The sequence below is a fragment of the Dreissena polymorpha genome, chromosome 5 (assembly GCF_020536995.1).
Source record: "Dreissena polymorpha isolate Duluth1 chromosome 5, UMN_Dpol_1.0, whole genome shotgun sequence".
Taxonomy (NCBI): domain Eukaryota; kingdom Metazoa; phylum Mollusca; class Bivalvia; order Myida; family Dreissenidae; genus Dreissena; species Dreissena polymorpha.
The window spans coordinates 90,526,682-90,544,777 of record NC_068359.1 but is presented as its reverse complement, the minus strand read 5'-3'; the positions used below and the strand labels follow the sequence as shown (position 1 = coordinate 90,544,777).

Sequence of the window (18,096 nt, the reverse complement as noted above, 5' to 3'; positions counted from 1 at the left end):
GCTGTCGCAATTAATTCAACGATAATCTGTTCAAAAGCATCGAATGAATGCTCCCATGTAACAATGCTACTCCGTATAATACACTTTTTAGAATGCTATTTTTACATAAAAAATAATTTACACTGCTTTGTTTTTTTTTACCTTTTTATCATTATTTCGGATGGCTTTTCTGGACAAAATGTGAATGAATTTTTGTAAAATTTTCGTACCGGTATGATGAAAATCATATCGCAATACAATATGCGGATTGCGTATTGCGATATATACCGATATACCGGTATATTGTTGCAGCCCTATAGGTCATGGAACAAAAGAATTGTTAAAAAAAATTTGATCACATAACCAAGATGGCCGCCATGACCATATATGGTAAAAACCTTAAAAAATCTTCTTGTCAGAAACCACTCATCAGATTTTAAAAAAAATTCACAGGGATGACCTTTGAAGGCTCCCCTGAAAAAGTTGTTCAAAGAAATTTGATTCGTCAAAAAACATGGCCGCAGGAGCTCGTTGAACTTTGCATGTTTATTCGTTTTTGCCTATTTTGTGAAAACTTTCAAAAATCTTCCACATTTTTTGTCAGATCCTTTCCAAATTTGCACAGTGTCTTTATATCAATGAGGACACGAACCCTACAAAAAATGAGCATTATTGGTCCATGAAGTACAGAATTACCTCCCCTTGAATTGAGAAAATGGTGTTTATGCAATAAAGTCCAAATTTTTCATCCAATTCTTTCCAAACTTGTAAGGATTTAGCATGGTTCAAACAAGGGAAACAACTACGGTTTATGCATGTTCTTTTTATTACAGATTTGCCTCCCTTTAATTCATTCAAAATCTCATTTTACAGCAGAGATTCCAAATCTGACCTGTAAATGAGCCCCATATTTACTGCCAGTGCTAGGTTACCTTTTCCCATTTGATCATTCTTAAGTATTGGTCTTGTAATGCTGCTACTGCTTCTGCTACTGCTACTGCTACTACTACTACTACTACTACTACTACTACTACTACTACTACTACTACTACTACTACTTCTGCTACTACTACCACTACTACCACTACTACTACTACTACTACTACTACTACTACTACTACTACGACTACTACTACTACTACTACTACTACTACTACTACTACTACTACTACTACTACTACTACTTCTACTACTACTACTAGTACTACTACTACTAGTACTACTACCACCCACCACCACCACCACCACCACCACCACCACCACCACCACCACCACCACCACCACCACCACCACCACCACCACCACCACCATTACTACTTCTACTACTACTGCCACTACTACTACTACTTTTACCACTACTACTACTACTACTACTTTTACACTACTACTAACTACTACTACTACTACTACTACACTACTACTACTACTACTACTACTACCTACTACTACTACTACTACTACTACTACTACTACTACTTCTACTACTACTACTACTACTACTTCTACTACTACTACTACTACTACTACTACTACTACTACTACTACTACTAGCTACTTACAACTACTATGTACTACTACTACTACTACTACTACTACTACTACTACTACTACTACTACTACTACTACTACTACTCCACCACCACCACCACCACCACCACCACCACCACCACCACCCCACCACCACCACCAACCACCACCACCACCACCACCACCACCACCACCACCACCACCACCACCACCATTCACAGTGACAAAAAACGTATTCACCACAATGGCTGCTACTACAACTTATAGCCCATATAGGGGGGCATGCATGTTTTACAAACAGCCCTTGTTTCTATGGGATTTTAACCACAACTGTTCATGTTTATCTCCGACACATATTTTTAGGTCACCTGTCATGAAGTGACACGGTGAGCTTATGTGATTGTGTGATGTCCGTTGTGCGTGCCTGCGTGTGTCCGTGCGTCCGTCCGTCAACAATTTGTTTGTGTAGACAGTAGAGGTCACAGTTTGCATCCAATCTTGATGAAATTTGGTCAAAATGTTTATCTTGATGAAATCCGGTTTGGGATTGTATTTGGGTCATCTGGGGTCAAAAACAAGGTCACTAGGTCAAATAATAGAACAACCTTCTGTAGACAATAGAGGTCACAGTTTTCATCCAATCTTTATGAAATTTGGTCAGAATGTTTATCTTGATGAAATCTGGGTTGGGATTTTATTTGGGTCATCTGGGGTCAAAAACTAGGTCACTAGGTCAAATAATAGAAAAACCTTGTGTAGACATTAGAGATCACAGTTTTCATCCAACCTTTATGAAATTTGGTCAGAATTCTTGATGAAATCTGGGTGGGATTGTATTTGGGTCATCTGGGGTAAAAATCTAGGTCAAATAAATAGAAAAACCTTGTGTTGACAATAGAGGTCACAGTTTTCATCCAATATTTATGAACTGTGGTCAGAATGTTTATCTTGATGAAATCTGGATTGGGATTGTATTTGGGTCATCTAGAGTCAGGAACTAGGTCACTAGGTAAAATCATAGAAAAACATTGTGTAGACAATAGAGGTCATAGTTTTCATCTGATCTTAATGAGTCAGGTGAGCGATTCAGGGCCATCATGGCCCTCTTGTATTATTTACCATTAGAGATTTATTATGCTCCCCCAAAATTTATTTTGGAGGGAGCATATAGTTGCCGCTTCGTCTGTCCGTCCATCCGTGCGTCCATCCATCTGTCCGTGCACAATTTTTTGTCCGGGCTATTTCTCAGCAACTAATGATTGGAATTCAATGAAACTTTATGGGAAGCTTTACTACCAAGAGGAGATGTGCATATTATCAGCGGGTTCTGGTTGGATGATTTTTCACAGAGTTATGGCCCTTTGAAATTTTCCATTAACTGTACATGTAGTGCAATTTTTGTCCGGGCAATTTCTCAGCAACTAATGACCGGAATTCAATGAAACTTTATGGAAAGCTTCACTACCAAGAGGAGATGTGCATATTATCAACGGATTCTGGTCGAATGATTTTTCACAGAGTTATGGCTCTTTGAAATTTTCCATTAATTGTACATATAGTGCAATTCTTGTCCGGGCTATTTCTCAGCAACTAATGACCGGAATTCAATGAAACTTTATGGGAAGCTTTTCTACCAAGAGGAGATGTGCATATTATCAGCGGGTTCTGGTCGGATGATTTTTCACAGAGTTATGGCCCTTTGAAATTTTCTATAAAAAATTATTGTCCACCCAACTACTGTGCCCTCAAGAAATTTCCTTTTATCTGAATATATAGTGCAATATTGTGACAAAAAAAAACTTTTGGGAGCATCACCCGTCTCCGACGGTTCTTGTTACAAAAAGCTGCAATCTTTCATGTATTTTTATGCTCCCCCTATGCTCCCCCAAAATTTATTTTTGGGGGAGCATATAGTCGCCGCTTCGTCTGTCCGTCCGTGTGTCCGTCCCTGCACAATTTTTGTCCGGGCTATTTCTCAGCAACTAATGACCGGAATTCAATCATACTTTATGGGAAGCTTCACTACCAACAGGAGATGTGCATATTATCAGCGGGTTCTGGTTGGATGATTTTTCACAGAGTTATGGCCCTTTGAAATTTTCCATTAACTATAAATTTAGTGCAATTCTTGTCCGGGCTATTTCTCAGCAACTTATGACCGGAATTCAATGAAACTTTATGGGAAGCTTCACTACCAAGATGAGATGCGCATATTATCAGCGGGTTCTGGTCGGATGATTTTTCACAGAGTTATGGCCCTTTGAAATTTTCTATAAAAAAATTCTTGTCCCCCCAACTACTGTGCCCTCAAGACGTTTCCTTTTATCTGAATATATAGTGCAATATTGTGACAAAGAAAACCTTTGGGGAGCATCACCCGTCTCCGACGGTTTGTTGTTATGATTGTTAGAAACACTACAATGTCAGTTTATTCACCTTATTATTAATAATATTCATTGATAAATTATATTTCATTAATTAATATATCATGGACTTGGCTATGCCGTAACATGTGTTGTGGGGGGCATCAGTGTTTCTGAATTTTTTTTTTACCCTCAATGCTTACAATAATACATTCTAGAATATATTGTAAATATTATTCAGAGCAAACAATTGACAAAACCTTTTTCTGTGTTCATACATTTGTCCTGGGTTGGGGTAATTCTTCTCTGTTACACATAAGTTGGGGCTCAATTAATAGTTAAGATTTGTGTGTGATACTGTTCAAGGTATTTTTGTGTATTGTGTACAGGTGTCCCGCTGGTGTTGGTCTGATACTGGTCAATCCCTGTGTATTGTGCACAGATGTTCCTGTGGTTTTGGTCTGATACTGTTCAAGCCCCTGTGTATTGACCTTTCGACAGCCGATTGATTGACAGGCTTATTAACCAATCAGATAACAGCATAGATTAGGCCCGTTTCTATCCGCCATTTTGTCCGTCAAACTCGCCGTTGTCCGACACATAAGCTTATACGTAATTCTTGTTTTAAACAAAGAAAATGGTTAAAAGGTGCTGTTATGGCACTTGTAATTCAGACACAAGGTATCCAGAACGGTTAAAAGATGGAACTACGTTTTTCCGTTCCCTAAACCGGGTACTAATCTTGAAAAATGCAAACATTGGATTCGTCTTTGTGGTCGTCCACTCGAACAGCTTAATCTCAACATATTAAGCGATCGCCCGAAATCAAAACACCTCTACGTTTGTTCTAAGGTCGTTATAATAAGATACTACGCGAAAATAGAAAATGTAAGTTTTGCAACGGACACGCTATAGAAAACGAGTATCACTTTTTACTTGTTTGTCCTCTATATAGAGAAATTAGAAAGGAACATTTAAAACCATCTTTTAAAGGTGGCCAACGTTAAATAAATTTGACATTCTAATGCAGTCGGCTAATAAAAAAGACATTCTAAACTTTGCTAAATATATTATTAATGCTAATGAAATGCGTAATAATAAAGACAATCAGTTATAATTTTTAATAATATCACATAGAATAAAGCATTTTTATTTCTTTCGGTTTAAGTCTTCCGAATTTAATGTAGCTAGTTTTATCTTCTTAAAAGTTAAGAAACTATTTTAAAATGCGCATGTAATTATCAATAGGTGCCAATAAGTGTCATTTTACACAAAATGTGGGCTTTCTACTAATCCGTTATCAAAACAGATGCCGCAAACTGTGAATGACCCTTGACACTTTGATACCCAGTCTGATTAGCGAGGTTTTTTTGAACATGAAAATTCTTTCAACTTTTTATATTTTAAACATTCAAAAAATAGTTTAAGAGGAAATTAATAATATATTGTGTATGTTACTTTTTTGACGACATTGACTATGTTATACGATTATAACAATGCTCATGGGTCATTTTGACCAAAAGCATTGTAGATATGTGTTATATCGGATTTCAATAAAACGTTCTTTGTCTTCTTATATAATTAATTGACTTACTTGTGCCACATTTGCGATGTTGCCATCGGTTGCAAAATTAACGGCTTTTAATTAAAAAACTGAAGCATCTATTACGCAAGGAAAATTATTGTGACAAACGACAATTCATACTGTATGTGATAATTGGCGATAATTGGCCGACTTTGATTATAAAATTAACGACTTTTAAGTAGACTTATACAAAAGTTACGACTATTTAATAGATATGATAATTATATTCAGCATAATGATTCAATGATAATAAAAAATATTGTATGGCCTTTCTGGTATACCATGAGGCCTTTTTGGTTCACTTATGCGATCTTTTTGGGAAGCCTTTTTGGTAAACGGCCTTTCTGGTACTATATCTTTGAGGGGAGCTATACACCCATTTGATACATTACATTTAACACAATTTAAATAAAACATGATAGCAGTAGAAAAATTTCATTTAATTTGGACCGAACTCATCGGGAATATCTTCCAACGTACCGATTATTGATTCGCGTAGCCAGTTTTATGATGGACTTCGGCGGAGTGACCTCCCTTGAAATCGGGGGGCTTGGCTTCATCCTCGCTGTGGAAAGGTCAATTTTGTACAGATGTTCCTCAGGTCCTGGTCTAATTCTGTTCAAGCCCCTGTGTATTGTGTACAGATGATTCTCTGTGTTGCGTACTGTTGTCCCTGTGGTTTTGGTCTGATACTGTTCAAGCCCCTGTGTATTGTGTACAGATGTCCCTGTGGTTTTGGTCTGATACTGGTCAAGCCCCTGTGTATTGTGTACAGTTGTCCCTGTGGTTTTTAGCTCGACTATTATATATGAAATATATATATAGTGGAGCTATTCTACTCACCCCGGCGTTGGCGTTAGCGTTCGCGTTAGCGTAAGCGTGCAAATGTTAAAGTTTGCGTACTACCCCGAATATTTCCTATGTCCTGTGACATATTGCTTTTATATTTTGCATACTTCTTTACCACATGACCCCAATCTATAAACAAGAGCAGACAACTGTATCAAGCATTTTGACAAAATTATTGCCCCTTTTATACTTAGAATATGCATATTATTGATAAATCTATGTTAAAGTTTGCGTACCACCTCAAATATTTTCTATGTCCTTTGACATATTGCTTTCATATTTTGCATACGTCTTAACCAAAATGACCCCAATCTATAAACAAGAGCAGACAACTATATCAAGCATTTTGACAGAATTATGGCCCCTTTTATACTAAGATAATTGAACATTTTGCTTAAATTGTCATAACTTCCTTATTTATGATCACTTTTGATTCATACTTTGACAAAACAACACTTACCTGAATACCACAATGCACTCCACCCAAACCATCCCCCATGCCCCACCCCAGAATCCCCCCCCCCCAAAAAAATAAAATAATTTTTTTCCTTATTTTTGAGAGATCATCTATTAAATGACCACACACCCACATTATACCCACCCCCCTCTCCATGATGGCTTACGTTATACTTTCAAACACTCGAATAGTCGAGAGCACTGTCCTCAGACAGCTCTTGTTGTCTGATACTGTTTAAGCCCCTGTGTATTGTGTACAGATGCTTCTCTGTATTGTGTGCAGATGTCCTTCTGGTGCTGGTCTAATTCTGTTCAAGCCCCTGTGTAGTGTGTACAGATGTCCCTGTGGTTTTGGTCTGATACTGTTCAAGCCCCTGTGTGTTGTGTACATATGTCCCTGTTGTTTTGGTCTGATACTGTTCAAGCCCCTGTGTATTGTGTACAGATGCTTCTCTGTATTGTGTACAGATGTCCCTGTGGTTTTGGTCTGATACTGGTCAAGCCCCTGTGTATTGTGTACAGATGTCCCTGTGGTTTTGGTCTGATACTGGTCAAGCCCCTGTGTATTGTGTACAGATATCCCGCTGGTACTGGTCTGAAACTGTTCAAGCCCCTCTGTATTTTTTACAGATGTCCTTGTGGTTTTGGTCGGATACTATTCAAGCCCCAGTGTATTGTGTACAGATGCTTCTCTGTATTGTGTACAGATGTCCCTGTGGTTTTGGTCTGATACTGTTCAAGCCCCTGTGTATTGTGTACAGATGCTTCTCTGTATTGTGTACAGATGTCCCTGTGGTTTTGGTCTGATACTGGTCAAGCCCCTGTGTGTTGGGTACAGATGTCCATGTGGTTTTGGTCTGATACTGTTCAAGCCCCTGTGTATCGTGTACAGATGCTTCTCTGTATCGTGTACAGATGTCCCTGTGGTTTTGGTCTGATACTGGTCAAGCCCCTGTGTATTGTGTACAAATGTCCCTGTGGCGTTGGTCTGATACTGTTCAAGCCCCTGTGTGTTGTGTACAGATGCTTCTCTGTATTGTGTACAGATGTCCTTCTGGTGCTGGTCTAATTCTGTTCAAGCACCTGTGTATTGGGTACAGATGCTACTCTGTGTTTCGTACAGACGTCCCTTTGTTTTTGGTCTGATACTGTTCAAGCCCTTCTGTATTGTGTACAGGTGTTCCTCTGGCCCTGGTCTAATTCTGTTCAAACACCTGTGTATTGTGTACAGATACTTCTCTGTATTGTGTACAGGTGTCCCGCTGGTGCTGGTGGTTTGGCAGCTAGTGGCCCTGTCCTGCTGTCCAGAGAGCCCCAGGTTTCTAGTCATCCAGCGCCAGGAGGATCTAGAGGCAGAGAGAGGTAGGTTACACTGAACTAGCATGAAGCAATAATTTGTTTAAACAAAGTTATTGATGACAAATGATTGCAGAAATACTATTAAGGGTTTCAGAAAGTATTTTCTGTTTGCTTTAATGAATTACACTGGATATTATATTTATGCCCCCCTTCGAAGAAGAGGTGGTATACTGTTTTGCACATGTCGGTCCGTCGGTCGGTCTGTTGGTCGGTCCGTCCGTCCACCAAATGGTTTCCGGATGATAACTCAAGAACGCCTAGGCCTAGGATCATGAAACTTCATAGGTACATTGATCATGACTGGCAGATGACACATATTGATTTTCAGGTCACTAGGTCAAGGTCACAGTGACCAAAAGCAGTAAAATTGTATCTAACATATTTACACAATTGCTGCCACCACAACGGACAGCCCATTTTGGGGCATGCGTGTTTTACAAACAGCCCTTGTTTTTATGATTTTTTTGGAACAAGGGGTTACGAACTTTGAAATATTGCCATTGGTTTTCTAACTAAAAACTGGTACTATGAGATTACTGGATAAAATGCACAAATTCTATTTTCCAGTATTTTCAGCCACTATTCAGAGTTCATTGACTTTTTTTAACTGAATGAAAACATATTCAAGAAGAGTAAGACATTTAATTAAACAATTCATGTCTTTACAACAAAATAAAGGCAAAGTAATTGACATAGCAGGTACTTCCTTATTAACATGACAATGCTAGGATGGCACCCAAGCTACCCAGTGATTAGTAACTATCTTCCAATCAATCTGTTGTGTCATCATTTCCCTTGGAAAACATTTTATGTTCTGTAATAAATTAATATTGTTTAAGACTAATAAAGACCAATGTACTGATTTCATGTGAATATTTTGAAAATAATTGTCATTTTATTTTACATGTGTAGCAAATTTAGCTAAATCTTTACCAAAGGCTTTTTTCCAAACTATATGTAATATTAGCATTTTATTTACTAAAAAATAAATAATGTGATAGAATTTTTTAAATACAAAGAAATAACACAATATTTATCAGATATGTGTCATAATTTCCAAATAAGTGTGTGGTCGAAGTTATAGGAATTTATGAAACTATCAAAAAGAAGGATAAACTGATCGAAACAGATGGTTTTTTAAATATTTTTTATGCGCTAAATTTGAGGCGTCTTGTTTAAGCAATTATATAAAGAGTTCCTGACCAAAAACAAAATCTGGAGGATTTCTATGGTTTTCAGATATTCAGCTTATTGATTTTTGGCAAAGTTATTTGTCTTAGATTTAGAAATTTTTTCTAAAATAGCTGCTGTGCTGGTTCACAGCGCAGTAGGGGTCTTTGTGTTTCACAAACACAGGTCTTGTTATTAGTCCCCTACCGGTTTCACCGGAGGGGACTTACGTTTTTTTTATCCGTCCGTCCGTCCGTCACACTTTTCTGGATCCTGCGATAACTTACTAAGTTCTTAATATTTTTTCATGAAACTTGAAATATGGATAGATGGCAATATGGACATTATGCACGTCATTTCATTTTGTTCCTACGTCAAAAATTCTTGTTGCTATGGCAACAAATAGACTAGAAATACTGCTGAAAATTGTGTTTTTTTCTGGATCCTGCGATAAATTTAATAGTTCTTAATATTTTTTCATGAAACTTGAAGCATGGATAGATGGCAATTATGGACATTATGCACGTCATTTCATTTTGTTCATACGTCAAAAATTATGGTTGCTATGGCAACAAATAGACTAGAAATACTGCTGAAAATGGTGGTTTTCTGGATCCTGTGATAACTTTAAAAGTTCGTAATATTTTTTCATGAAACTTGAAATATGGATAGATGGCAATATTGACATTGTGCACGTCATTTCATTTTGTTCCGATGTCTAAACTTCTGGTTGCTATGGCAACAAATAGACTAGAAATACTGCTGAAAATGGTATTTTTTTCTGGATCCTGCGATTACTTTAAAAGTTCTTAATATTTTTTCATGAAACTTGAAACATGGATAGATGGCAATATGAACATTATGCACGTCATTTCATTTTGTTTGTATGTCAAAAATTCTGGTTGCTATGGCAACAAATAAAAAAATATTCTGACAATGGTGGAATTTCTGACAATGGTGGAGCCGGTAGGGGACTTTCATTGCTTGGCAATAGTCTTGGTTATTTATAGGATATTTTTTGTTTGTTTTGTCCAGTTTCCTTTTATGCAGTAATCCATCAGTATTTAAGTGTGACACCTTTCTGTTGACACTGCCCCCTGGTCTATGACAGTGCCTGATAAGCCATGTGGGCTGGGTAGGGGGCTTGCAGAGTTGATAAGTCTGTTCCTGTGAAGGAGCACAGCTGAATGCAGAGATGAGCCTTGGAGGCTGGCAGTCCGCTGCCAGGCAGCATGGTCGGGCTAGGATTACACTGTCATTAACATGTGCATGTGTACATACCTACTAGGGCTGTGAATTCATGATGACACTGCAGAAGACTGTTGATGAATACTTACTCACATGCTGCATATATTAAGTGTTTTTCCATACTTAGACAAGCCATCATATTAGAGCTAAAATGAACAAATGTGTTAACATGAAATTATGAAATAAATAGAATAAAAAAGTAACTAAAATTTAAAAGTAAAGTAGCAAAACCTATTAATATGCACCTGACTATCAATCAAGCAGCAGGTCTTCCAGTGTCTATTCTTAAATCATTGTACTTCTGTGTTTATTTCTAATCTTGTGTAGGGAGCTGAACCCATTAAATGGTGTTTTCCCATGAAACATGGCATTGGGCAATCATTTATCACAGTTGTACAAATTTGCATTATAGCAACATTTTTACAAGCTTATTTAAATTAAGTTTCAATCCAACAGGTACACAATATTTATTTTTGTAAGTGGACAAAAGTAAAGAAAATGTCTGTGAATGATTCAACTGTGTTTGCATATGTTAAAATTTTCTGAATAACTTATTTATCTTTGCCTGCAATGTTTTGAATGGCATGCAGCCCCGTACCCAAGCCATGGGCCCAGGCCCCCCAAGCTGGCTGTTGAGTGAGGATTTTTTTAATGGGCCTACTACAAATTTTTCACTTATGAAAGGGCTCACAGTACACTTTCCCTCAAAAGAGCAGATGTGTTTTATTGTCCCTGATAAACAAGGGCGCAAATTTACTCTCCAGCGGAGATAAGCCCCATGACAATTTTTTCTTATCGCTTTGTTCACATATCCCCGATAAGTCAATTACTCCTTGTGATCCTGAATGCTTCATCTATCAATGGTTGATAATTGATGTAACACGTCTATTGATTTGCCAGGTCTGAAAATAGCTGATGTTAATAATTTGTGAAAAAAAAGAAAGCAATTAGGGAGGTGATTTGGATAATCATCATTAATTTAAACCGGTAATTGTCTTTGTCTAAGTCCAAGGCCCATAACTTTGCCAAAAATCTATTGACCAGAATGAAACTCATACTTAATTTGTATGTCATGTAGATAGACTCACACACCAAATACCGGATCAATATCTTAGTGTTTTGAAAAAAGTCTGGAAAATGAAATGCTGAATGGACAGACAGATTGACTGCTATATGCCATCATACCCGGTGCATAAAAATTAGTCAATATCTTATAGAGTTTCATATAAAACAACATCCGGAAAACTGTTATTTTTAAGGAAAAACAAATCCAAGGCCCATAACTAGAGGAGGTTTGAATTCAAAGAGAAAAACTAATACAGTTAAATGTCAGTCATACTTAATGAAACTTTCTTAAAAAACGTTTTTGACTTTTTTTAGTTTGCTTTCCATCTATATCAAACATCATATTTCACACCTATAAAGCTTTAGACTTCAGAATGGTGCTGATTTACTTGTTATTTTCCATAAATTTATCACACACAAAAAACAAAATATCACAAAATAATATTTTTTTTAGCATTAAAATTCACCTGAAAAGTACCTACCGGTAATTCAAACAAAATTAAAATTAGGCACCCTCCGCAGTTGGGCCCCCCAGTCAAATATTCCTGCGTACGACCCTGGGCATTTTAGCAGAAGATATTAAACTTATATCTTCTACTAACAAAGATGACTTAACAAATCTGTAGATTAGGTGGGGAACAAATTTTTGACGATTCAAGTTTTCAAAAATTAGACAAATAATTGATAACAAAATTATTATTTTTATTTGACCTTTTTGTTAAAAAACTTAAAGTAAAAAAGTGTTGTTTGTTCAATATTTTGATTAATGATTAATGAGAGTGAAACTTGTAAATACATGGTTAAGAAAAAAAAGAAAAAAAATGGGGGTTGAAAACTTAAAATGTATAAATAAAATTATTGTACAGTGAATTGTATTTAAACTTAAATTATAGATGCAGAATACCACAACACTAAGAAATATGCGAAGAAAGCAGAGAAAATCAACATGTCCCATTAGAATGCTAATACCTTAAGTGATTCATGTACTGCCCCCTGACAAGCATACAACTATTGTGATGCCCTTGTTCAGTGATTCATGTACTGCCCCCTGACAAGCATACAACTATTGTGATGCCCTTGTTCAGTGATTCATGTACTGCCCCCTGACAAGCATACAACTATTGTGATGCCCTTGTTCAGTGATTCATGTACTGCCCCCTGACAAGCATACAACTATTGTGATGCCCTTGTTCAGTGATTCATGTACTGCCCCCTGACAAGCATACAACTATTGTGACACTCATGTTCAGTGATTCATGTACTGCCCCCCTGACAAGCATACAACTTTTGTGGCGCTCTTGTTAAGTGATTCATGTGCTGCCCCGTGACACGCATACAACTCGTGTGACACTCTTGTTAAGTGATTATTGTACTGCCCCCCTGACAAGCATACACCTAATGTGGCACTCTTGTTCAGTGATTCATTTACTGCCCCCTGGCAAGCATACAACTATCATGTCACTCTTGTTCAGTGATTCATGTACTGCCCCCTGGCAAGCATACAACTATCATAGCACTCTTGATCAGTGATTCATGTACTGCCCCCAGACAAGCAAACAACTAGTGTGGCACTCTTGTTCAGTGATTCATGTGCTGCCCCCTGACAAGCATGCAACTATTGTGGCACTCTTGTTCAGTGATTCCTGTACTTCCCCCTGACAAGCATACAACTATTGTGGCACTCTTGTTCAGTGATTCATGTACCGCCCCCTGACAAGCATACACCTATTGTGGCACTCTTGTTAAGTGTTGCATGTACTGTCCCCTGACAAGAATACAACTATTGTGGAACTATTGTTCAGTGATTTATGAACTGCCCCCTGACAAGCACACAACTATCGTGGCATTCTTCTTCAGTGATTCATGTACTGCCCCCTGACAAGCATGCAAATATTGTGACACTCTTGTTAAGTGATTCATGTGCTGCCCCCTGACAAGCATACAACTATGGTGGCACTCTTGTTCAGTGATTCATGTGCTGCCCCCCTGACAAGCATACAACTATTGTTGCACTTTTGTTCAGTGATTCATGTACTGCCCCCTGACAAGCGCACACCTATTGTGGCGCTCTTGTCAAGTGATTCATGTACTGCCCCCTGACACGCATACAACTCTTGTGACACTCTTGTTAAGTGATTCATGTACTGCCCCCCTGACAAGCATACACCTATTGTGTCACTCTTGTTCAGTGATTCATGTACTGCCCCCTTACAAGCATACAACTATCACGGCACTCTTGTTCAGTGATTCATGTGCTGCCCTCAGACAAGCAAACAACTATCGTGGCATTCTTGTTCAGTGATTCATGTACTGCCCCCTGACAAGCATACACCTATTGTGTCACTCTTGTTCATGTACTGCCCCCTGACAAGCATACAACTATCATGGCACTCTTGTTCAGTGATTCATGTGCTGCCCCCTTACAAGCATACAACTACATGTATTGTGGCACTCAGTAGAGCTGTAACGATTCACCCATCATTCGATTTGATTCGATTTCGATACCAAATGGTCCGATTCGATTATTTTCAATTCGATACAAATTAAGCTATTTGCTGCTTATTTAGCAAACTATTTCATGTTTGGTTTGTCCAGGGAATAAATTAATATGGTTTGTTTATGTTATTCACTTATTATGTTGCACATTTTAAGTGTTTAATTTTTGAAATGAGAATTTTAAACCCAACATTGTTTTATGAACAAAAAATGTATTGAACAAAACTTCCTGTTGAGTTATTCTCTGATTGTGTTGTTAACGTGTTAAAAGAGCTTGTTGTAGGAGATGAAGATTTCACATCTGAAATATCAACCGAGTGTTTTCTCTTTAAATGTTGCCTCAACTTTGTAATGCTTCCAGATTTAGCATAACTTACGTGAACAAAACACGTTTAGCAAGTTGCCTTTGCATCAGAATCTTCGCGAAACCCGAAATGTTCCCATACTTCTGATTTTAATTTTGGCGGTGCGTCTATTAGCGTGGTTGAAGAAACCATTTTACCGGCTGATGTAATGCTCAGCATGTTATTCATTCATTCATTGGATTCCATATTGGCTATTGACAAATCACAAGACGTATTACAAATTACAAGTGCGGATCAATCGGGATTGAACCGGTTTTTCGATGCATCGAACCGAATCGTTACAGCTCTATTGTTCAGTGATTCATGTACTGCCCCCTGACAAGCATTCACCTATTGTGGCGCTCTTGTTAAGTGATTCATGTATTGCCCCCTGACACGCATACAACTCTTGTGACACTCTTGTTAAGTGATTAATGTACTGCCCCCCTGACAAGCATACACCTATTGTGTCGCTCTTGTTCAGTGATTCATGTACTGCCCCCTGGCAAGCATACAACTATCATGACCCTCTTGTTCAGTGATTCATGTGCTGCCTCCAGACCAGCATACAACTATTGTGTCACTCTTGTTCAGTGATTCATGTACTGCCCCCTGACAAGCATACAAATATTGTGTCACTCTTGTTCAGTGATTCATTTACTGCCCCCTGACAAGCATACAACTATCATGGCACTCTTGTTCAGTGATTCATGTTCTGCCCCTGACAAGCATACAACTATTATGGAACTCTTGTTCCATGATTCGTGTACTGCCCCCTGACAAGCATACAACTATTTTGGCACTCTTGTTCAGTTATTCATGTACTGCCCCCTGACAAGCATTTAAGTGGTCTGTCTTATCCTGTGACATGAACATGTTCTATTATATTGGATCATGTTCATACAACTAAGAATTGATTGCTTAATATTCCAGTTGAATATGTTGTTTTCAGCTCTGGTTTGGCTACGGGGAACCACCAATGTACACAAGGAGATGCAAGAGATGATTGCAGAGAGGGACGCTCAGAGGCGCGAAAAACAGGTAGTGTTGATGGGTGATTGCAGGACAGGTAGTGATGATGAGTGATTGTAGGACAGGTAGCGTTGATGGGTGATTGTAGGACAGGTAATGTTGATGAGTGATTGCAAGACAGGTAGTGTTGATGGGTGATTGCAGAACAGGTAGTGTTGATGGGTGATTGAAGGACAGGTAGTGTTGATGGGTGATTGCAAGACAGGTAGTGTTGATGGGTGATTGCAAGACAGGTAGTGTTGATAAGTGATTGCAGAACAAGTGGTGTTGATTGGTGATTGCAAGACAGGTAGTGTTGATGGGTGATTGCAGAACAGGTAGTGTTGATGGGTGATTGCAGGACAGGTAGTGTTGATGAGTGATTGCAGAACAGGTAGTGTTGATGGGTGATTGCAGGACAGGTAGTGTTGATGGGTGATTGCAGGACAGGTAATGTTGATGAGTGATTGCAGGACAGGTAGTGTTGATGAGTGATTGTAGGACAGGTAGTGTTGTTGAGTGATTTCAGGACAGGTAGTGTTGATGAGTGATTGTAGGACAGGTAGTGTTGATGGGTGATTGCAAGACAGGTAGTGTTGATGGGTTATTGAAGGACAGGTAATGTTGATGAGTGATTGCAGGACAGGTAGTGTTGATGAGTGATTGTAGGACAGGTAGTGTTGATGGGTGATTGCAGGACAGGTAGTGTTGATGAGTGATTGCAGGACAGGTAGTGTTGATGAGTGATTGTAGGACAGGTAGTGTTGATGGGTGATTGCAGGACAGGTAGTGTTGATGAGTGATTGTAGGACAGGTAGTGTTGATGGGTGATTGCAGGACAGGTAGTGTTGATGAGTGATTGCAGGACAGGAAGTGTTGTTGAGTGATTTAAGGACAGCTAGTGTTGATGGGTGATTGCAGGACAGGTAGTGTTGATGGGTGATTGTAGGACAGGTAGCATTGATGGGTGATTGTAGGACAGGTAGTGTTGATGGGTGATTGCAACACAGGTAGTGTTGATGGGTGATTGCAGAACAGGTAGTGTTGATGGGTGATTGCAGGACAGGTAGTGTTGATGAGTGATTGCAGAACAGGTAGTGTTGATGGGTGATTGCAGGACAGGTAGTGTTGATTGGTTATTGAAGGACAGGTAGTGTTGATGAGTGATTGCAGGACAGGTAGTGTTGATGAGTGATTGCAGGACAGGTAGTGTTGATGGGTGATTGCAGGACAGGTAGTGTTGATGGGTGATAGCAGGACATGTAGTGTTGATGGGTGATTGCAGGACAGGTAGTGTTGATGAGTGATTGTAGGACAGGTAGTGTTGATTGGTGATTGTAGGACAGGTAGTGTTGGTGAGTGATTGCAGGACAGGTAGTGTTGATGGGTGATTGTATGACAGGTAGTGTTGATGAGTGATTGCAGGACAGGTAGTGTTGATGAGTTATTGCAGGACAGGTAGTGTTGATGGGTGATTGCAGGACAGGTAGTATTGATGAGTGATTGCAGGACAGGTAGTGTTGATGGGTGATTGTAGGACAGGTAGTCTTGATGAGTGATTGCAGGACAGGTAGTGTTGATGAGTGATTGCAGGACAGGTAGTGTTGATGAGAAATTGCAGAACAGGTAGTGTTGATGGGTGATTGTAGGACAGGTAGTGTTGATGGGTGATTCTAGGACAGGTAGTGTTAATGATTGATTGCAGGACAGGTAGTGTTGATGAGTGATTGCAGGACAGGTAGTGTTGATGAGTAATTGCAGGACAGGTAGTGTTGATGGGTGATTGTAGGACAGGTAGTGTTGATGGGTGATTGCAGGACAGGTAGTGTTGATGGGTGATTGAAGGACAGGTAGTGTTGATGGGTGATTGCAAGACATGTAGTGTTGTTGAGTGATTGCAGGACAGGTAGTGTTGAAGAGTGATTGCAGGACAGGTAGTGTTGATGAGTGATTGCAGGACAGGTAGTGTTGATGAGTAATTGCAGGACAGGTAGTGTTGATGCATGATAGTGGGTACTCCATTATAGGAACTTATATACAATCAGTCATCTAGAGTCATAAAAAGATAATTTTGATTGGTGATAGAAAAGCCTCTCTAATTATAGCTCACAGACAATAAGTTATCTAGAGTCATAAACAGGTATTGTTGATGGGTGATAGCAAAAACTCTCAAGGTAGAATGCATGGACAATTTGATTTCTAGGGTCATGAACATGGGAAAATGTTACCCTTTAATTATAATTATATTTGTAAAGGTAAACAAAGCGATGAATCAGCTGCATTCAATGTTTAAAAGCCCCTGCTAAGTTGGAAGCATAAGGCATTCAGACATGGATTGCAAATATGTAATTGCATATGATTGAATGCCTTATGCTTTTAAATTTCACAGTTGAAAAATCTCAATTTGTAGGTGGTGGTTATGGGAGAAAGTTTGGCTGTAACAGATTTTTTCAGAATTATGGTTGTTTGAATGCATTGATTTACATAATAAAATATGTTGACTTTAAATTTACTTTCAAATCAGAACGGATTTAAATAAATTTCGGAATATATTTTTTAAGCATCATGAACACATAAAAATTTCATTACAACTTGTGATTTTATCATCTATAAAATTCAATCAGTTGTTATTTAACAATGACCT

General features: G+C 38.5%; 1 protein-coding gene across 1 annotated transcript in view; it reads left to right on the top strand.

Moving 5' to 3' along the window:
* LOC127881730 (solute carrier family 2, facilitated glucose transporter member 3-like) overlaps positions 1-18,096 on the top strand; it is a 76,165-nt gene that overhangs the window by 38,522 nt on the left and 19,547 nt on the right. The window contains exons 6-7 of the mRNA XM_052429813.1: positions 8,014-8,121; positions 15,394-15,482. Coding sequence (XP_052285773.1) covers positions 8,014-8,121; positions 15,394-15,482 — 197 coding nt within the window. The remainder of the gene's footprint in view (positions 1-8,013; positions 8,122-15,393; positions 15,483-18,096) is intronic.